The 22,072-nt window shown below is 49.4% G+C and overlaps 1 protein-coding gene across 7 annotated transcripts in view; it reads left to right on the plus strand.

Moving 5' to 3' along the window:
• The first annotated feature begins 5,740 nt into the window (after positions 1 to 5,740).
• CUX1 (cut like homeobox 1) overlaps positions 5,741 to 22,072 on the plus strand; it is a 376,259-nt gene continuing 359,927 nt past the window's right edge. The window contains exons 1-2 of one of the 7 annotated variants that reach the window (XM_045461929.1): positions 17,184 to 17,291; positions 17,793 to 17,914. In XM_045461929.1, the coding sequence (XP_045317885.1) occupies positions 17,885 to 17,914 (30 nt within the window). In that variant the 5' untranslated portion in view covers positions 17,184 to 17,291; positions 17,793 to 17,884. Of the gene's footprint in view, positions 6,411 to 16,048; positions 16,351 to 17,183; positions 17,292 to 17,792; positions 17,915 to 22,072 lie in introns of those variants that run through there. The other 6 variants (XM_045461928.1, XM_045461932.1, XM_045461926.1 and 3 more) reach the window with 6 other exon arrangements.

Raw genomic sequence — 22,072 nt, forward strand, 5'->3', positions numbered from 1 at the left:
GCCATTTGCAAGAGAGTCTGTGATCCTTAACTGCCCTATGCTATTCTATGGGCTTCAGGAAACAGGGGTCCTAGCCTGCTAGCATGTTACCTTAGTGGCTTCTCCCTTAATCCTCTGAGCTAAATGCCCTCAGATCAGAACTGCACAGGACCACTGCCTCGGCCCCAGCAAGAGATGGTCTTGATGAATAAGATTGGTCGACGCTTTCATTCATTCAACACATCACCATTGACAGAGCTTCAGACCCTGAGAGACAAAACAGCAAGAGGGAGGAAGACAGACCCCTTTCCCAGCCTCGCTGCTGCTAAGGGTTAGCAGAAAAGACAAGCAAACTAGGGGCACTTTAAAAGCTTGGTATTATGCATACTGACAACAGGGGGGCTAAAATGAACGAAATCCTACCTGAATATCGCTTTGCTGAGTGCATAGGTGTTCTCTTTATCCCTTTTCATTCATGTAATGTAAGTGACATATATATTTTGAATTCCTGCTGTATCAGTCAGGGGCCTACCAGAAAACAAGCGTCAAACGCAGATGAGTCAAGGGAAGTTAACCAGGGACTAGGTACAAGGTGTGGGCAAGAATGAGGGAGCCAACAAGGGGTGTTGGGCCCCCTGAGATTACCAGCAGCAGGAAGCTGTCACTACCCCAGGCCGGAAGGGGCAGGGGGAGGGTTGTGACAGCTGGAGCCACAGGGAAGCCAGAGTGCAAGGGACCCTGGCAAAGTGGCCACCCTGAGCATAGGGCAGGGGATTAAAGGCGGAGAGTGGCTGTGGGGTGGGGTGGGGGTGGGGGGGGGAGTCAGTGAGCATAACTCTGAACTGTTGGAAGGAAGACAGGCTAAGATTTCCAGGAGTTGGGATGCATCATTCCATAGGTGTGATCTGCTGGGAACTTGGAGGTGTGGAAGAAGGAAGAAAAAGTCAGGAGAGCTGGTTAATCCGTGCTGTTTGGGTAGTCAGAGTGCATAGCTCAGTCCCAAAATGGGATAGGGAGGGCGGGAGGGCGGGGGTGGTAATGGTGGAGGTTCGTCACCAGCCTGTCCTGTCCTTATCGATCAACTAACCAGATAACTACCAGCTGTCCTGTTCTCTGTGCTGCGAATTCACAGCCATAATGTGTGTGCATCTGGCCCTTAACGAGAGTTCACGGAGGCTGAGTAATGTTTGGATGGAGAAAAAAATTTATTGCGTTCAGCAATATGATCTTCAGCAATTGACAGCTGGTGATGGAGGGGTTTTCAATCTTTTATTTCGTCTCAGGCTGAGCCGCGACGTCTGGTGTTTGGCTGTCTGTTGTATTGATTTCCAAAACGACAAAGAAATTTCCCAAGCTGTCAAGCGAACAGGAGGCATTTATGAAATGAAGTTGTGTTTCATTGCAATTTATGATTTCTTCCTCATCAATTATGGATATTTCATTAGCGATTAGTCAGAGACTTGAAGCTAACTTTGGGGTCTGTCATTTGCAGCTTTCATATCAATTTCCTTATAACACGAGAAACAACATTCCTATAAATAAAGCAAAAGGCTAAGTACATAGGCAGATAATCCAGTGCAGAAAAGAAAACATAATTTCCAAACATATGCAATTATGAAAAATAGAATAACAAAGCAGGCGATGTTTCAAGTTAAGTTCCTAAATGCACATTTCATTTAAGCTTAATAAAATATCACTTATATTGCAGTAATATCATTTAATTATTAAAGATCCTCTCCAACTAGATTAATAACTATGTAAAAGATGCTGGTCTAAATTCTAAATTTTTCCTCCACTCAGTAGTCCCTCATTATGAAGACTATCCCTCATTTTAGAAAGAATTTTCTTCTGTCCTTCAAAAACCTGCTGGTAACTCATTTTTAACCCTGTAAATTATTTACACCAGGAGCTTGGAAACACAAAGCAAGATACAGAAGATGTCACTGATGCCTCGTTCCATGTTATTTTTCACTACTCCATCTTACTGGGCTCGGGTGAAATTTTACGGGGAACATCTTTCATAAAGATCTACAACCGTGTGTCGGGGACAGAAACCAGACTGTGCTGGTGCATGTGCTAGGTGCCTTCCCAGACGCTGGACGTCTCCTATCCCAAATACTCTCTGCAGCCGGTGCGTGGCTGTGCCCATTTTGCAGATGAGAACAGAGAGGCTGGAAGGGCTGGCACAGCCCGCGAGTGGCAGGGCCTGATCTGGCCCCACTGTTCTGCGTCACCATTTTGTGTTTTCTCCACTAAATCGTGCTGCTAACACAACTTGTGATAATTACCTACTCTAATCCCAACGCCACAGTTCACATCAAATGCCATTGCCTTACGGTTTGGCTTTCGTCGGATCTTAGCAATCTTAGCGCCTGATAACAGTTTCGGTGCCAACCCCCTTCCATGATACGCTGTGTGAGTGTATCTAAATCGATGGTTTTATTAATCGGTGACGTGCCTTGAAAACTCAGTCTCCCAGGGTAAGAGTTTGGGGTCTTGGCAACCAGACAGGATACGCTGGGGGAAGTTTCTGTCTGTATTTAAAATATGTTTTTGGAGTTTCTGCCTTCCTTTTTGTGGTTGCTTTTTACTCCAGGGTTATTGGCCTCAAGACACTAAGTAACCAGACCTCCGTTGCTCTGGGGGATTTGTGTTGGGTGGGGAGGCTGTTTTGTTTATTTATTTTTTAAGTTATTTATTTATTTATTTATTTATTTATTTATTTATTTATTTTGAGAGGGGGTGCAGGGAGGGGCAGAGAGAGAGGGAGACAGAGAATCCCAAACAGGCTCTGCACTCACAGTGCAGATGTGGGGCTTGAACTCACGAACCCTGAGATCATGATCCGAGCTGAAGCTGGACACTTAACTGACTGAGCCACCCAGGAGCCCCTGGAAGGCTGCTTTAATTCCATGAGATTCAATTGCTTTTTCTCGTTGAGTTTGCACTTCAGAGGCTTTGGACCAGAGAGAAGTTTCAGGGATTCACTCGACCACAGAGCCATATCTTGCAAGGCAGGATGATGAGGCCAGTGGCTCAAGAGCCTGAGAAAGACAAGTCCATTAACTGGTTACAGAAGAGCCCAGGACTCAAAAGGTAGGAAATGACAGACGATCCCTTGCTCTGGTGAACTCGGGACAAGGAGATAAGTAAGGGACCTCCACTCCCAGCACTATCTACTCCAGAACCCAGGAGACATTGAAGGGACCTTGATCCTGAGACCCCTGAGAAAGCCTCCAGTCTGGGTCTCTACCTCCAGGGGCAAAGCTGATTCACTGTGAGCCATTAGCATGGGACCTGCCCACAAGAAAAGAGTTGTTAATTTTGGGTCACCCATACAGCATGATGCTGTCACTTCCTGGCTGCTGGTCCCTATTTGTGAGTGTGTTGGGAGGGTAACAGTATGCAACAGAACCTGCCTCACCTTTTTCTTTTTTCATCAAGAAGCTTTAGTTTTGAGGGGTGCCTGGGTGGCTTAGTCGGTTAGGTGCCCGACTCTGACTCTTGATTTCAGCTCAGATCATGACCTCACGGTTCGTGAGACTGAGCCCTGTGTCGGGCTCTGTGCTGACAGTTCAGAGCCTACAGGAGGATTCTCCTCCTACTCTCTCTCTCTGCCCCTCCCCTGCTCACATGTGTGTGTGCATGTGTGTGCTCTTGCACTCTCTCTCTCTCAAAATAAATAAATAAACTTAAAAAAAAAGCAGCTTGGGGCGCCTGGGTGGCGCAGTCGGTTAAACGTCCGACTTCAGCCAGGTCACGATCTCGCGGTCCGTGAGTTCGAGCCCCGCGTCGGGCTCTGGGCTGATGGCTCAGAGCCTGGAGCCTGTTTCCGATTCTGTGTCTCCCTCTCTCTCTGCCCCTCCCCCGTTCATGCTCTGTCTCTCTCTGTCCCAAAAATAAATAAACATTGAAAAAAAAAAAAAATATAAAAAAAAAAAAAAAAAAAAAGAAAAAAAAAGCAGCTTTATGGGGCGTCTGGGTGGCTCAGTCAGTTAAGCATCTGACTCTTGATTTTGGCTCAGGTCATGATCTGACGTGGGATCGAGCCCCGCATCAGGCTCTGCACTGGCAGTGCGGAGCCTGCTTGGGATTCTCTCTCTCTTCGTCTCTCTCTGCCCCTCCCCCGCTTGCACTGTCTCTGTGTCTCTCAAATAAACTTAAAAAAATTTTTTTTAAAAAGCAACTTTATTTTTGAGAAGAGTTTTTTTTTTTTTTTAATTTTTTTTTTTCAACGTTTATTTATTTTTGGGACAGAGAGAGACAGAGCATGAACGGGGGAGGGGCAGAGAGAGAGGGAGACACAGAATCGGAAACAGGCTCCAGGCTCCGAGCCATCAGCCCAGAGCCCGACGCAGGGCTCGAACTCACGGACCGCGAGATCGTGACCTGGCTGAAGTCGGACGTTTAACCGACTGCGCCACCCAGGCGCCCCGAGAAGAGTTTTAGTTGTACAGACAATCTGAGCAGATAGCACAGAGAATTCCCATATGCCTCCCTCCCCGCCCCCCAGTCTCCACTATCATTAACACCTTGCATTATCACATAGTACATTTGTTACGGTGAAGAACCCATACTGATATGTTATTATGAACCAAAGTCCACAGTTTACATAAGGGCTAACTCTTAGTGGTGTATTTTCTATGAGTTTCGACATGTGCATAAGGTCATGTATGGACTATTGCAGTATCATACAGAAGAGTTTCCCCACCCTAAACCCCCATTCCGATCCCAGGGGTAGTGTCATCATCCTGGAGTTAAGCAAAAACCATACTCCTGGAACAAGGAAGTATGAACAAATATTCCACTCCCGATGGGCTAGGAACGTTCTATGACGGATCTGGGCTGCTAAACAAAAACTGTAATAGCAAAGAAAAGAATTACAGGCAGAAGAATGTAAAATAGGGTTGCTGAGGGAGAGTAAATCTTGACTGGGTGAGGTCTGAGCCCAAGTCTGATGTTTTCTTTAATCCCACAAGGTAGGCACGGTAATTAGTTCTATTTTACAGATAAGGAAGGGCAGGCACAGAGTTCAAGCAATTTGAGCCCAGGGACGCAGAGAAAGATCATGCCGCAGCTAGGACTTGAATCCGGGCGGCAGAGAAGCAGGGAATGTGCTCTTAACTTCCATCGCAAGGCAGGAGTTTGCTGCCTCATTTCAGCACAATTCACGACAGCCCCACGGGATAGGTTAGCTATGGTGCAGATGTGACAGGTGAGGCCACAAAGACTCAGAGAGGTTAAGGAACCGGCTCAAAGTCGCCTGGCTTCGAGCCTAGGGTTTGCACACGGATCTGCCCCCTCCTCTGAGGTCCAAGCCTGTGATCTTCCCTGTCCACCCCCCCCCACTCCACCCCGCCCGTGGCCCTGTCTCCTCTGAGAAGATGGGTGGGTGAGGACTTAGCTCTTTTCTTCATCAGTCGAGTCGCTGCTGCAATTGCTCCCGGGAGCGTGAGGCAGGCAGTTTTTAAGAGAAGCAGCGACAGGAAATTTGGTCTATTGTTTGAAACAAGAGGTGCAAACAAGTCTCCGCTTTGAAGTGTTGAATAACAAATTCCTCTGGGAATGGAAAGGCGAGAAGCTACGAGATTCCTGAGCTGGTGTCAAATGCTCACGGCAGCGGTGGCGGAGGGCAGGGGAGGAAGAGGCAGCCCTCGGAGAAACTGGGACAGGATCTGTTTGAAGAGAACGTGTCTTAAATAGATCAGGCTACAGAGGACAGCGAGAGGGGCCAGGGGGGTCAGTTCTCTTTTTTTCTCGAAGGGAGCCTGTTGGGGAAGGAAAACACAGCGTCTAAAGGTGGGGGTGGGAGAGACCGGCTCGACAGTAACACGCAGAGCTGTTCCAAAAGAAAACAAAACCAAACCCCACCACCTGGTCCGCCTTGGTCGGTAATAAAATGCCATCGGATCAACAGAGCTTGTGTAAACTAATCCCACCTCCCACTCACAAGTCAGCGTTACATTTAGGAAGGAGAGAGGGTAGGATACCCAACTTGGAATGACTTGTAATCGCTTTACTGAACCGCCTCTGATAGCGAACCCGTGACCCCACCCTCCCAGCCACACTTGTAGCCAGAACTGGATTGTTGATCAGATATTTCCCCAGACAGTCCATTAGATCAGACTCCCCGAACGTGAAGAAGTGAGAAGCCCCTGGGCAATCGGCGAGGAGAATCCCAATGCTGGCTAGAAAAACACACCCCTCTCTCCAGCCGCCCGGATTGCCAAACATCCAGTCTTCCTGTACTTAAGGGGACTTTGGACTCTCCCCGACGCCTCTCATTTGCAATCGATGTCTCATTCAAGACCAAGGTCAGGTTATCAATCTTTATTATAGATGCCCTGGACCAGGGTGTCTGGAGCCTCTACTGCCGCAGAGAAATGTCCGGAGACATCGGGGAGGACTCCTGGCAAGCAGGCTGCTGTAAGGTAAGATGAAGGCATCCGTCCCGGGGAAGGCAATACCCAGGACTTCCTGAAGGGGTGACAGAGAGGCTGCCTGTCCCCATGTCCCAGGTGGGTTCCAACGGACCAGGCAGGGGCCTGGGGGTGACGGGGCAGCTGCAGGTAGGTCTAGGGCCAAGCAGTAAGACCAGACACTGGAGAAGTCTCCTTGCCTCTCCGATCCCCGGCTTTCTTATATGCAAAATGCTTCCTGCTTGCAAACCTGCTGTGAAGATCGGAGATAAAAGCTTTGTATGGCTCAGGACAGATGGCAGGTGCTCCCTGGATAATAATTGTTGTTATTTGGTGGTTTTACAGACAAAGATGACTCTTCCAGGCTTGTGACTTTCAATCTGGCCTTTTCACCCTCAGGACATCAGTAGATAATAGGATACCCTTTATGGCTCTATTCCCAACCTCTTGCAAGAGTTTCCATGAATATGTTTTACTGGGGTGGCGGGTGGGTGGGGGGGGGTGTTGGACGCCTGACCTCAGGAGTCTCCAAATGGGAGAGAAGTCTAAGGGAGGTGCATGGCTGTGTCAGAATGGGGCTGGGTGCCTCAGACCCTGATGTCCCCAGAGCACTATCTACCAGCGACAGCAATGGACCTGCGTGCATTTGGGGTGTTCCGGGCCTTTGCCAGCATCGGATATTTCCTCATGCACATCAAAGAGCCTGTACGATGGAACCAATTACGTGTTTCCAGTGTCTTTTCAGCCAGATTTTAAACTTTCTCCAAAGGCAAAAGGCTACCGCATTTCATTTGGCTTTATATACACCCCCACCTTGCCTTTCCACCTGCCCCCAGCACGCGTGCGCACACACACACACACACACACACACACACACACCCCACACCAGCCTGATTGGGAGCATTTGTAGATTTGAGCTGACTTCATTTCACATCACATTTGGGCAAGCGGGAAACTTTGCTTCTCTGTATATGGTTGTGGTCTCAGCCCTGATTTCTGAAATAAAAGGTCTGGGGGGAAACAGGCCTTGACGCTGAGGACGAGAGTAGCCTTTGCCAAGGTCAGACCTACCAAAGACTTCATTCTGGTGATAAGTGCTTACGTTGCCAAAAAAGGCTGAAGGATTACAGTGCTCTGTGGCCTGAAGAATGTATGTTGGGGAAGGAGAAGGCATTTAACTAGCAATGACATGGCTGATGTGGCAGAGGGTGAGAAGGCTGTGAGGGGCCGTTCTCCCTCGCTCTGGGATTTCTTCCCATGGTGCTCAACCATCCTGTGGAGAAGGCGCCGGGACTTGGCACACAGTAGGCCTTCAATAAATATCTTCGGGAGGAATAAATGCAGAAAAGCATCCATCGCTTCTGAAAGGCATTTGGGAGCGGGCAGCTGAGATCCCGTCATCAAGGGGTGGTCAGAAATTTGAGCAGGAGCTTGGCCACCTGGCCAAGACATCCAACCTGTTCACCAAACGACTGGTGCCCAGAAGCTCAGTCTGCTTGTCTCTAAAATGGTATTATATCCGTGTGAATGCAGAGACGCCAAGTTAGGGTACGTGGATGTAAATGAAACAGTGGCTCGCTCTTACTGGGTGCTTAGTCCACGCAGGTAGAGCTCAAAGCATTTTATGTACATTTTCTGATTTCATCGGCACCGCACGCAAGGAGGTGGGCACGTCTCTGGTGGAGACTGAGACTCGGCGAGGTTCAAGAACATGCTCAAGGGCAAAACGTTCTTTACTAGAATTTGAACCCACATCTGACCCTCTGGCTGCTGGCTTCAGCGCGAACCGCCTCTCCTGAGCCCTACTGCTCAAATGCTGACTGCTAAGGCAAGGGTGTTTCTGGCACGGTGAATTGGAAACGGGGGCTCACGTGTTCACAGGAACAGCACGTGGCCGGCAGCTCTGTGGCCCATCTTCCAAAATGGCAGAGTCCCCACTTGCCCCTTCGGCGATGCCACCAGCGTCTTCCCATCTGGCCAAGCCTTTAACATGCCAGTCTGCTCTCCACCTCCTGGGCTCCCAGCTGAAACAACCCACTCACTGTTCCCCTCCTTCGTGGGCATCGTGCGTGCTTTTCCTGACTCCTAACACACTGCATCTTTCTTACCACCTCTTACCTCCTTCCCTGGCCAACACCCCAACATTTCTGAAGTCCTCTGCTCATCTGAACTGACAGGGGCATCTCCCTTCACTGCTCAGATCAAAGCTAGTGTGATGGGGGCACCTGGCTGGCTCAGCACGCGACTCTTGATCTCGGGGTCGTGAGTTCGAGCCCCACATTGGGGGTAGAGATTCCTTTAAAAATATGTTTTTAGGGGCGCCTGGGTGGCGCAGTCGGTTAAGCGTCTGACTTCAGCCAGGTCACGATCTCGCGGTCCGGGAGTTCGAGCCCCGCGTCGGGCTCTGGGCTGATGGCTCAGAGCCTGGAGCCTGTTTCCGATTCTGTGTCTCCCTCTCTCTCTGCCCCTCCCCTGTTCATGCTCTGTCTCTCTCTGTCCCAAAAATAAATAAACGTTGAAAAAAAAATTTTTTTTGTAATGTTTTTAAAAAGCTAATGCTACGGCACGTATTCCCACTTCATCAGTTTCTTTTGTACGTATTGCCTTCTGCTCAAGTTGAATTGTTGCTTTTTTTTTTTCCATGTTGAAAAAAGATTGCTATATTTTTTTTTTACTATCGTTATGGACCTACTCCCAACAGAACTGTAAGCTTCTAAGGGCAGGGATCTTGTCCACTGCTTCTCTGCTTCTTTATAGTGTGTGACACAGCACTTTGCTCAACAGTGTTTGGTGATTAGACAGCATTGTTGGTGACATCCTTATCTGCCCCCAAAACAACTTTTATAAAGAGCACAGGGAACCCACACAGCCACAGTTTGGCATTTGGCAGGGCATCTACAGTGCCTTCTTCCACCGACCGTAACAACTGCAGTTTTTCTCGAGTGCCTTTGTATTTTATATCCACTTCAATTAGCATTAATAGAACAACACTTTGTACCTTTATGGGATCTCTCGTCGGAGAGCTCAAAAGCATTTTACAAGAAAGTATTAATTATTCCTATTTTACAGGGAGGAAACCTGAGGCAAAGTCAGTGACTCAGTGGCAAAATTAGGACATGATTTTCCCTCTGTTTTCAATTGTCTATTTTAATCACTAGGTCATGCTACCCCTTCTGGTTAGAGTTAAATTACCGCTTAAAAAATGACAGGCCAGCCCTTTCCGCCAGCCTTATTTTGAACAATATTCACTATTTTCCTGTATTATAAAGACAGCATATGCTCATGTAGAAATTATACAAAATACAGAAATGTTAAAGAAGATAAAACTTACCCATTCAGTCGCTGTCTAGAGGCATCTGCTGTTAACATTGTCGTGTATGTTCTTACTGCATTTTATACGAAGACAAAATATGCTGTTCTTTGCAGTTGGGGTCACGCTATGGCCTATTTTCTGCTTATATAATAAACACTTTCTCGTCTCATTACATATTTTACAAGCATGACTTTTAATGGCTATACAATATTTCATCATTTCTGTGTTATTGGACGTTTCTGTATTGTTGGACACTTTAGGTCGGTCCGTCTTTTTTTTTGTTTGTTTATTTTTTATTTTGCTTGTTTTGTTACCAGAAATACTTCTGTGCTGAGGATATTTGCATTTCATTCTTTTATTTAACGTTTCGACTTTTCAGATGACACGTGTGTGTGTGAATATTTTAATTAGAAAAAACAGTTGCTAGATTAGAGGCCCACTTTCCTCCTTCTTTTTTCTGTGTCTCACACACACACAAAATTTTGACATCCAATGGGATTCTGCTAGCGACTTAAAGCTCTAAAGATATTATAATACAGATCCTCAAAAACTGACATTAGATCAAATATTTAGTGTGAATGGAGCTCGAGGGAATGAAGAAAGTTTTTTCCTCACTGCTAGAAAGATCAGCTTCCCTATTTTCCAGTGGAAAACAAGCTTTCGGGAACTTCCAAACCACATTTACCCGGGAAAAAAAATAATATCCAATCTGACAGTGCTCATGACAAAAGAAAATCTAATTACATTTCATGAAAACAAATCTTCATTCAACTCCAACCATATAACTGCAGAGATGTGTCATAAATGATCTTGCGGAGAAACAAAACAATATTTTGCTTCATGTTGTAAATGCAATTTTTCAACAAAAAAACAACACATGTATCTACTGTGGATGTCCTGGCACCGGAGATGTAGTTGTGTGTTTAAAATATTGGATGGCAAACTGATATTGTAAGAGCAATATTAATAATGAAAGGTCAATATAAATAGAATGCATATGGCTCATATCTCCCAGGAGAAAAGAAAAGGAATTAATATAAGGTCTTAGCACAGAATGTGAACTTTACATTAAGCAAGATAATAATGATATTTATACAATACCTTACATATTTCAAGCCCTTTCAAGCTACTGACGAGGTACACTATTAATTTCTAGTGATTCAGCAATGACATCAGTGAGAGTCACATAGGAAGGCATTTATTGCCACTGTGTACAGGAAATATGTAATATGACATTTCCATGGGCATTTTAAGATGCGGAAGAGGCAAAAAGGGAGAAGTGAGATGTGTTATCCTAATACACTCAACATTTCCAGCAAATTTATATGAGAATAGAAGTTTGGTCAAAGGAGGCTGCGGTGGGGGAGGGGGCGTGGCTGGTAAGGTGGGGTTGAAGGGAATTGTTGGGTGATGAGATGCCCCAGGTCTGTCCTCGGGGCTTGGGAGTATGAAGCTAGCTGTGTTTTCCAAGGGTAAGACCGAACTCCAACCGAAAAGCTCCAGCTACAAGCTTTCTCGTTTAAGAGGAGCGGGGGACCGCAGAACGTAATCATTAGAGGTGCAGAAAGATACCTACAGTTAGTGGCGTCGGCATATGCTGTCCAGAAGTGTAAGGCAAAATTAAACGGTGGGCCAGAAATTAAGTCTTTGAAGATTTCTAAAAGGGTCTCGGAGCCTGAGAGATGCTGTCACCAGAGAGAGGCCGAGAGGGGTGGTGAGGCGGAGAGCCTACTGCTTACAAGTCATTATAGTTTGATCTTACAAGTTCGGCAGGTTCTTGGTACAATTATATAACTACACGTACACTTGGCGGATGGAGACGAATTATGTACTATGCATGTAATTACATGTAGCAAAATGTGTACTTTTATTCGGTGGGTATTTACATAGTACAGTGAATGGTGTACTTAGAAATAATTAACAGAAAGCATTATTTAAAAAACAAAACAATTAAAAGTAGTTTGGTTTTCTTGAGCTCAAAAAAAAAAAAAAAAAAAAAGAATCTGGAACCTTCCTTTTATTTATTCCAGTCATCTATGCCAAATTGTTCTGGAAGGCAGTCGCCAAAGACAAAAGGAAGACAAAGTAATTTCCTTCTGTTATTCATACTCTTTTGATTTAAGGAAAAGGCCTCTTCAAATTTAAAGTGTCTCAAAACTTCTGTCTGGCCTTAGATATTCCTAAATTTAAAACATTTCAAATTCAGTCAGCTTGAATGAATACCTTGGTATAATTTTCAACTTCTGTCTTTGTGAAATTGAGATTCCTGTGTGACTTATTAGGAGTACGATTCGTTTTTACCCATGCCCCACAGAGTAGGCATGCCTTTATGTTTGTTTGGGAATAAATTTATGATGTAAAACACTTAGCAGTATGTTCTGTCTCTGCCTATCTGAAATATTTCTTGCCGAATACTCTTCAAAACCAGTTTTTTTTTTTTAAATTTTTGATGTTTACTTTATTTTTTGAGAGAGAGAGAGAGAGACAGAGTGCAAGCAGGGGAGGGGCAGAGAGAGAGGGAGACACAGAATCTGAAGGAGGCTCCAGGCTCTGAGCTGTCAGTACAGAGCCTGACATGGGGCTCAAACCTACAAACCGTGAGATCGTGACCTGAGCTGAAGTCGGATGCTTAACCGACTGAGCTACCCAGGTGCCCCCAAACCAGTTCTGATTTGGATGCAAAAATATCCAGAAAGTGAATGAAGCTTTCAGAAGGCCTCTCTTGTAAAGTTTTCTTTTAAAGCCTATCACATGTGATACAAGAATCTCTGAATTTTTTCATCATTATTTGTGGAGTTCAGACTATTTTCCAGCTTTTTCTGGAGATAAAGTTTCTAGGTGAAACTTCGTTTTATGAGTCCCTTATAAATAAATAAGATCTCAGAACATAAAAACTCTCTTATGAGAGATAAAGACTATGGCTTTTTTTGGTTTTGTTTTGTTTTTTCTAATGCTCTACATTATAAGACATTGGAAGAATGTCTTGATGGTTAATTCCTTCAAAAGATTAGGTTAAAGGGTATCAGAACAATTACTAAACCAGAATTTTTAGAAAACAAGGTAAGGTCTTTTCCTTTCTTGGTGGCTACCAAAGAGGACCAATTTAGTCACCATCAATCCACCGGGTGTTTTAGAGATTTTGCCAATTTTCACCTTAGGATTTAATCAATTACGTGTCGATGTCAGGAGCTAGGAGGGTCCCCCAATACCAGGAGGGTAGGAGAGCCTGAACTTCCAAAAGTGCTTTACAACCTTCTAAGTTACATTTACTAGTATTATCATTGCCCCTAAGACGGCCACTGTATTTTTCTCAGGCAAAATAAAACAGGGTCAGAAAGGAAATTTTGGAAGTCTGGGCTCAGATCCTAGTTGTTAGCTGCCTTGTTTGGTGCTAAGCTGTATTTCATTTAAAGGGGTCAGGAACACTCAGGTCACTCTCCCACTCCCCCATTCTGATTACTTGGGGCTTGATTTTTGAAAGTTAGGGATGGAGAATTCATCATAAACTTGGGACCTGTGAGCTTTCTTTCCCTAAAGGGAGAGCCTGAACATCAAAAGGTACAAAGAATGGCCCTGGGTTGTTTTCCTCCTGCTCCATTGTTAGGGAATGACTTTTAGTCCTGTTGCTTCTGTGTAGTGGGTCAGTTATCTTCCTAACCTTTTTCTCACACTTTGTTGGGGGGGGGGGGGGGGGAGGCTAGCCATCATTTTATTGTCTTTGTGGGTGCTAATGGAGATCTAGGTCCTAAAGGCTTTCCATTTTCTAACTATTTTATACAAAACCCACATTCATGGATTTACTGTATTTGGATGTCCAAGAGAGTCCTCCTAACCTTCTACAATGATGAGACAAAGTCAAGCAGAAAAAAAACAAAACAAAACCGCCTTTAGGAATAGATGCAATTTATTCTGATTCTATGTCTACACTCAAGAAAAAGGAAATGTACTTTTACAAGCTTTCTAGGTCTCTGCTGATCACTTAACTCGGCTAAGATAATTTTTGATCAGTGGTTTGTTCTGAATGCCATTTTAAAGTGGTAACATTTTGTGGTGTTGGCAAAGTCATTCCTAACTTTTGTCTACCCGCTCCCCCCCCCTCCCCCCTCCCCCCCCCCCCCCCCAATGCCCAGAGAGCAAGAAGCCTAGTATAAGGCAAAACTCTGGAAGAAAAAAACCTACATGTTCTTTAAATAGAGCTTGACCTCTGGGCCAGTCAATGTATTATTTCTCTACGAAGTCAAGTTAGCATGCAAATAACCTAAACATAACCAGAAATGTAACAAGGGTATCTAATACTCATCAAATTCATTTCTAAAATATTGCAGTGGATTCAGAACCCTGAATTCCAACCAGATGTACTTCTGGAGTATTACACAGGTCATATATATTTCACTTTTTTTTTTTTTTTTTTTTTTGGTTCAAACCCAGGGGATCGACACGATAATTAGATTGAGAACATCTGCACCAAATCCAAACCATTTCCCTGATCCTTCCTTGAGCCTTCCCTACGGGAAGTGTTGGGGGTTTTCTGTTTTTTTTTTTTTTTTAAGCCCCTGCACATTTTATTTGTCTGGCCACCTTCAGGGCAATTGCGAGGTCTCGCCTGCCTGCCACCGCACGAATAGGAGAGGAGCGCAGACGTACCCCCAAGTGTTGGGATACCGGGCCTGGAGGGGGTGGGAATCATTAGAGGTGGTATTTCGTCGGGACAGGGATCCCTTGAGGTGGCAGTGCAGTTTCCCGCCTGGGGCCTGGCTCCGGGACAGGGCGTGGCCAGGCGCGGGGCGCGCGGGTGGGCACGTGCGCGGGGACCCGAGGACGCTAGTGTCGGGGCGCCGCTGCCCTCTACCGGGCGGCGCGGTCGGAGCTGCAGCGCGGCCGCCTGCCGACTGCGCGCGCGGGCTCGGGCGCCCCACACCGAGGCGGTCCTCGGCGTTCCCGAGGTCGCCAGTGCCCTGCCCCGCGCGGCGTCACAGCATCTGCCGCGGAGGCTCGCGGCGCCCCTGCCCTGCGCTCGCGCGCTCCCACCCACCTGCTTCCTGCCCCCTCTGCTGGGCGAAGCTGCGATGGGGACGCCGAGGGACCCCCACCCCCGCCCGCCGCCGGCCGACCTCAGGAGCCAGTCACGCACTGACGGAACTGAGGTTCTTCGCGGGCCGAGACCTGGGGGCACGTGTGTTCTCTAAATCTCGTGGCCTTTCATTTCCAGGCCCTTCATTCAAAACTGCTTCCGTTCACCCCAATGATCAGCGCTAAGCCCTCGAACTCAGTTGAAAAGCGGTTCTATCCTTAGACGTTTTATTTCGTATCCCACCCGAATTTTATTTACATATAATTTTCAAGATTAAGGAATTTGGGGATGTAATCACACGTCAAATGAAGTGCGGGGGAATAAAAGTACAGTATTCCTGCTGGGAAGTCAAACTCACACGTGTGTATAATCAATTAAACATGACGATCATAAAACGGGGTGCTTTTGCCAGGTTTCTGCGAAAAAAGAAATCAAAAGCGAATTGACTCTGGGGTTTAAATGCTAGCATTTCTGTAAACCAGGGACCATACTTTGTTGTAAGTGCACCTACACCTTCCAAGTTTCTGCGCCAAAAGGAGTGAAAACCGGAGTGTCTGAACTACAGGAAGTTTCCAAGGCTGTTCCGCCGAAGCGGTGCGGGGCATACACAACGGTGCGCCAAGACTTTTCCTGTCGTGGCCTAAGCTGGCGCAGCTAGGACCCCTGGCCACCCGGCTTGCGGGTGCGTGGCGGCGCGGCGCGGGGACCGCGCTGCCACCGTTCGGGGCGTTAACGTGTGCAGCGACAGCAGGGTCAGGGCTGGTTTCACCCCAACTCCACTCCCCCCAACCTCAAACGCTGTCCCTGGCAGGCTCGACCGGGGTCCGGCTGGGGCCCCGGGGAGGTGGGTGCGCCTCAGCCGCCCGCCAGTCCGCCTCGCACACGCGCGGCCGCCGTGGGCCCGGTTTGCGCGGGGTCGGCGCTCGGGGCTCGGGCAGGTGGTCGCGGCGGCTCCGCGCGCTCGGGGCCCGCAGGAGGGCGAGCGAAAGCGGCGCGGCTCAGGCGCCCGCCCGGACGCGGCCGAAAGCCCGGGACTCAGGGCCCCCGAAGGGCTGCGCTCGGCCGCCGGCGGCCCCCGCGACCCCCAGGGGCCCGAAGCCAGCCCCAGGTGAGCCCGGCCCGGGGCCTCCCGCGGGGCCCCGGAGCCCCTCCCGCCGCCCTCCAGCGCCCCCTCGGGGCCGGGCCGGGGGCCGCCGCCCGCTGGGGCCGGGGGCCCGGGAGGGGCGGGGGTCGCGGGCCCGGCGCCGGGCGCCGGGGGGAGGGGGCAGGGGCCGCGCGCTCCAGGCCCCGCGGCGGCCGCCGCGCCCTCGGGCTCCGACTCCGGCTCCGGCTCGGGCTCGCCATGGCTGCGGCGGCGCCGTGAGGAGGAGTCCGCGTCCTCCGTGGCGGCGGCGGCGGCCGGCTCCAGGCCGGGTTTTGGCGCCGCCCGCCTGCTGCCTCCTGGCGGCTCCTGAACTCCAGCCCCCTCTCTATCAGCCTCTCACTCCGTCTCAATATGTCTCAAGATGGCGGCCAATGTGGGATCGATGTTTCAATATTGGAAGCGCTTTGATTTACAGCAGCTGCAGGTCAGGCTTCTGCTCGCTCGGCCTCTCGCCCGGGGGTGGGGGCTGCGGGCGGTCGCGGCCTCCCCCGGGGCCCCGGGCTGCCCGGCCGCCGGGGGGCCGCGGCGGCGGGGAGGAGGGGGGTGCCGGGGAAAGCGGGGCCGAGTCGGGGACAAGTCCCTCTCGCTCCCCGGCCCCCATTGATAACTCGCTTGATCAGAAATTGATCCTCTTTGTTCAATTCATCGATCAGCCCAAGATGGCGCCGGGAGCCGCCGCCGCCACCGCTGCCCCCGGTGTCGGCCCCCACCCCGGGCGCCCCCCCGGCCCTGCGCCGCCGCCACCGCCGCCGCCGCCGCCGCGGGACCGGGGAGGGGGGCGGCCCCGGCGGCCCGCGGGGTGCGCGCGCGAGCGGGGAGCGGGCGGCGGCGGGCGGCGGCGGCGGCGGGCGCTGCGCCGGGAGGGGGCTGCGGCCCGGCGGCGGCGCCCGGCCGCGCGCCCCGCGCCCCCGGCCCGCCGTATTCCCGGGGAAAGTTTGTGGGGAGTTGCTGTGGGGGGTGAAGCGCCTGCCTCTCCAGGAGGAGCCGCCGCCGCCACTGCCGCCGGCGCGGCGGAGCTGGGGCTGGTGGCGCTGTGGTGCCGCCGGCTCGGGGGAGGGTCAGAGCGGCCACCGGCGGCGGCGGCGGCGGCGCGGCCCGGCTCCGGCCAGGCGGGCGGGTGGCCGGGCGGGCGGCCGGGCGTCCGCGCGCCCCGGCCCCGGCCGGCCCGGGCCCCGGCCGCCGCGCCGGGGCTGTCAGCGGGCCGGGGCCGCGCCGCCGCTCCCGCACCCGGCGTGGGGGTCTCCGCGCGGACCCCGGGGTTTGTTTACGTCCGGACGGGCGCCCCGGGGCCACCCGCAGCCGCCCGGCTCTTTTGTGTGCCTGCACGAGTGGCGCGGACCGGCCCCTCCGCGGCCGGAGACGCGGGTAGGGGTGCTTGGGGGTAAACTTGCGAGGGGCGGCGGGCACCCCGCGCGCGGAGCCCGAGGGTCGGAGCGCCCGGCGGGAGCCGGTGCGGGCGGAGGGCAGCAACTTTCCCCGAGCTCAGGCCCCGCGCTGCGCCCTGGCGCGCCGTCTACCCGGGTGGGGGGACGCTTCCTCCCCGCCGCCGGTCCGGGCGGCCCGAGCCCCGAGGCTCCCGCGGCCCCCGGTGACCCGCCGGCTCCGCTCTGGCGCTCTCCTCCGAGGCCCTGTCCTCCCAACAGGGTCCGCGGGGCTCGATGGAGCGCGCGGCGGGTCCCGTCCGAAATGCCGCCTCGGGCCGGCTTCTCGAAAGCAAAGCCCCGGGGGCCCCCCTGGACTGTGGTGTGCCGGGCCGTGGTCCGCGCGCCGAGCCCGGGGCGTTGCTGGGGGATCGTGCCGGGGCTCCCCGTCCGGCTCCGGTGCTGCCGCTGTGCCCAGGGGGCGCGTTTCTGCCTGTCACCCCAGACCCAGAGGAGCCGCGCGCCCTCGGGGTTCGCCCCGAATCTGCCGGCTCCGCGCCCGCCGCGCCTGGACGGCCCCGGGACCCCGCCAGGTGGATGTTGTGCGTAGCCGGAGCCAAGTTGAAGGTGAGCGGCGTGTGGGTCAGAAGAGCGATGCGGGGGTGGGGGTGGGGGGGCGTGGGGGCGCGGGAGAGGAGGTCGGTCTTCGGCTCCGAAGGGCCCCGGGGAGGCCTGGTACCGCGGGGGTCGCCCAGCGTCCCTTGGGGACGGCCGCGGCGCCCTGCTTTAAGGTGTGCGGGAAGGTAAACTTGGCCGAACTTTCCTAACCCGGAGGACTGGTGATAGTGACCTACAGTACTTTTAGGAGGGAAGCAAATGAACTCCAGATGCAGCCTTGGATGAAATGAAGCGGATTGGATTAAAACCTATATAAATGGGGTCTGACAACTTTAATTGTATATGCTTGTTTTCTGTTCCTGCCTACGTAAGAACGATAAAACAGACTCATAGTCGTTATGAAATTTCTTCAGATTTCTCGCTTAACTAGGAAGAAGACTATGTGAAATATGTATTTTCGATAAGATTAAAACTTAAAGGAGTTTGAGTATTTATTGACTAAAATAGATTACTCCAAAGTGTCTATTGTGTAAATTAGATTCCTGAATGTAATGAACACAGCCGAATGGCATTTTTGATAAATTGGTCTACCCTGTTTTAGTAAAAATAGCTCCCTTTTACCATAATTTAATTCCTGTGCTTACTGTAAAACCCGTTGTGGAATTTTGAAGAGACAAACCTTAATTTTTTTTTTCCTTGTCTTCCTAAATGTGACATTTAGCTGAACATCCATGAAGTTTATTTTTTAAGCATTTTTTTTTTTTTTTTTTTTGGCAAAAAAACTGCGTGGGAGGTCGATTCGGTTTCCAGAAAGGTATTAGATTTTAGGATCTCTTTGACACCCCACAACCTGCCAGTGATGAGCTTCTTTGGGATATCATGAGGATATTTAACTGTGTAACTCCAGGATCAGCCTGGAAGGTTCCTTGTCCGTTTATGTGAATGAGCTTTAAGGTGTTGATCTTGCAAACAAAATTACGTGAGCGAGCATCATTATCATTGTCTGTATGGAGCTTCCTTTAGCTTTTGGTGGTAGGTGAAGATTGGGGCTGAGATGATTTTCTGCCCCTTCTTGACAGGTTTGAAAAACTTCATTTGACTATGGAATGTCAAAGTTCAAGCAGAAGGCTAAACTGGTTCTTTCTCTGGGCCCTGAAGAGGCCTATTGAGTTGGTATCCAGTTTAACGTCATCTCTGTTCCCATAGACAGTTAAGTGAGCCGATGAGACTGCAGTTTGAGAAGAGAGAATTCATTAGTTTCAGGCTCTTCTCATCTTTCCAGAACCCGTGGGTTGTGGCATCGCCACCTGAGGGTAAAGAGACCCTCTCTGAGCTAGACTCAGACCCAGGTTGGAGACCTCAGCGGGTTTGCTGGTGACAAGATGGTTGTGTGTCCCTCCCATGCCCCTGCTGCCCCCCAGTGAGCGCGGGCTGAGTTCTGGTCCCTCGGCGTGGTCTTAAAGCTGCCCTGGGACGTGGACTGGGTGCCCAGAAAGAGAGTTTGTGAAGATCGGGCTCTATTTCGTTTCCTTTTCAGTCCCAAAGGCTTGTGGTATGGAAGTGTCAGTGCTTCGGTGTTGCTAATAAGACTAGTTGGACAAGTTTTTATCCTATCCCAGACTTGTAAAAAAACCAGGTTTTTTTTTTTTTTTTTTTAAGACAAGAAAAACACCATTGTATAAATTTGCCTTTTAAATACATGTTTGAAAAGAGGACACTTTCTAAAACAAGCTCTCGTAACTCTGTGTGAGTGAAGCTTTTGGGGATGGGGCCTGCCAACGACCCGCTTCCCTTCGGGGCGTTATTCTTCCATGGTGACTGGTGTTCCCCTTTAAGGAGTCTCTGCAAAAGTTAACTTTAAACATTTTCCCCTTTGTCAAAATCAGAAAATAATTCCAGTTTTGCCCAAAGTCCGTTTCTCTGATAGCTTTTATTTTGCGTTTCCCTGTTAGGGAAGTATTCCCCAGAAGTGTATTATTTTGATTACAGTATGTATCCCATCTAGTAAACAAATCAAGGGCTTCTACACAGCTGCTGTCTTTGTTTTCTTGGCTCTTTTAATATCAGTGTCTTTGAGATGGCGTGTGGGAGGGGGTCATTGTCAGTGGATTAAAGTTTTTTTCTCTGTGTGAAACTCTGTGTGGTTTTTCTGTTTTTGTCTTTTAAAGGTGCAAGGCGGTGAAGGGCTGGGGTTACACAACAGCCTCTGATACAGTTGGGTCCGTGGAGTCTCCCTTTGCCTCCTTCCCCAGTTTCACACAGCTCTTGCCAGTAGTTAGCTGCAGGAGGGGGTTGGAAGGGCCAGGGGACAAATTGCCAATCCCCTCCGGAATCACTCTCTCCTCATCCACTGAGCTAACCTTAAAAATGTTGTCTGGTGAGCCTATGGAGGCCCCGAGACTTTTACAGGCTGTTGAAAAAGTCCCCTGTCCTGTTGTGTACAATTAAAACAAACCCAGCAGGGTTTCTGCAGGAGCTGTGCGGAAGGGATGGCCTGTGATTCCCTCCCGTCCTCCCCCCTTCTGGGTCCACCTGTAGCAGTCAACCAGCAGAACTGCTCCCAGGGCTGTGCTCAGGGTCCGTCTTAGGAGAGAAAACGAGGCTCGAGGTAGAAAATCTGTATCCGTTTCAGCTCATTGTATAAGGCGCCGCGAACATCCTCAGTGAAACGAAGGAAGGACAGATTTGTTAGAGGGAAGCTTGCACATTTTTAAAGAGAGAAATTCGTCCTGTGAAAAAATCCTGCAGAGCTAGGCCAAATTCGTACCTGTGCTTCCATTTCACACAGTTCACATTTGATGTCCTGTAAATTTCCCGTTTTTAAAAAGGCAGGTGCATCCGCCGGCCTGTAACACAAATCCCTACCTGAAAGTTACTTTAATATATAGGATCACACACTATTTGAGAAATTATTTAAAAACCTATTTACAGTCATTTAACGTATGAAAGTGTGTGTATATAATTGCTTTTCCTATGAAAAGTCTGATTTTTACAAGGAACTGTCAGAGATAGAAATTCGTTATCTTGTTCTATTGTTTTGTCTGAAGCTCTGCATTATGGCTGCAGAGAGACAGTTTTGGTTTCAACTGAAATTCCCCTGCCTCTGATTGTTTAAACCAGACCCTTAATCTTATTTTAACATACTTAAAACGTTCAAAAAAACCCGGAAGAATTGTTTTGTATAAGTAGCAAGTGAATGTAGTTTAAACACTCAAAGCAATTCTGGTATCTAATTGGAAACAGGTGGAATTCTTGGAATCCTGTGTTTGAATCTTATTATAGCATAGCACAGAGACACTTTTTACTTATGGCCATTTGTTTTGTTGAAGCTGTTTGAAGAGGGGCCCCATGACCTCTCATTGTGCCTCACTACTGTTTACCTGGACGTTCCAGTCGTGCTGGGCATTTTCGGAACTAGATGCCTGTGTCTGCCCGGACACCCGAGAGAACTATGCATGTGCAGATCGTGGAGTGAAAAAGGAACTTGAATGGTATAATTAGACAAGCGATTTAATATCTGTTATATAGCTTTTATAGCAAAGAAGTTGTGAATTCATTTGTGATTTCTGATTTAATAAACATTTATTGACATGAGCATTTGGATACATTTTATTACACCCTGGTAATGATTTAGAATTCACAGAGAAATTACTGTTCCTACAAACTCGACATTTAGGGATATAAAGTCACATAGCAACCAAAAAAAAAAAAAAACTGCCCCAAGTTTGGGATATTTCAACAAAATGTCAGTGGCGGGGCTCTCTGAAATATCTTAGTCATGTTTCCTATTCTCGTTTTCAAAGCCCGCTAAATAGCCTGGTTTTGCTGCATGGTTAAGGACTAGGTTTTGGTTTGTGTTTACGTGTTGATTTTATTGAAGAGGACAGCCAAGATTTGTATTGAGCTGTGGGTCCTGTCACAGTTCTGGATTTGCTGGGCTGTAATCAGTCCCAATTTTCAGCCGTATTCTAAGGAGGTAGGGAGAGGTCTTTGGCTGGGCAGGAGATGTCCCTGCAGGAAGTTACCTGGGATGGGTGGGTGTGTGGGGGGACCCATGGCGTCGCCTTCATTGGTAGAAGCAGCTTTGAAGTGCCTTAGATTTTTAAAAAGGACAAGTGCTACCCTGCTCACATAATATGACACCGTTAAAAAACATAATGAGGGCCA

Source organism: Leopardus geoffroyi, chromosome E3, assembly GCF_018350155.1.
Source record: "Leopardus geoffroyi isolate Oge1 chromosome E3, O.geoffroyi_Oge1_pat1.0, whole genome shotgun sequence".
In the NCBI taxonomy this organism is placed as follows: Eukaryota; Metazoa; Chordata; class Mammalia; order Carnivora; family Felidae; genus Leopardus; species Leopardus geoffroyi.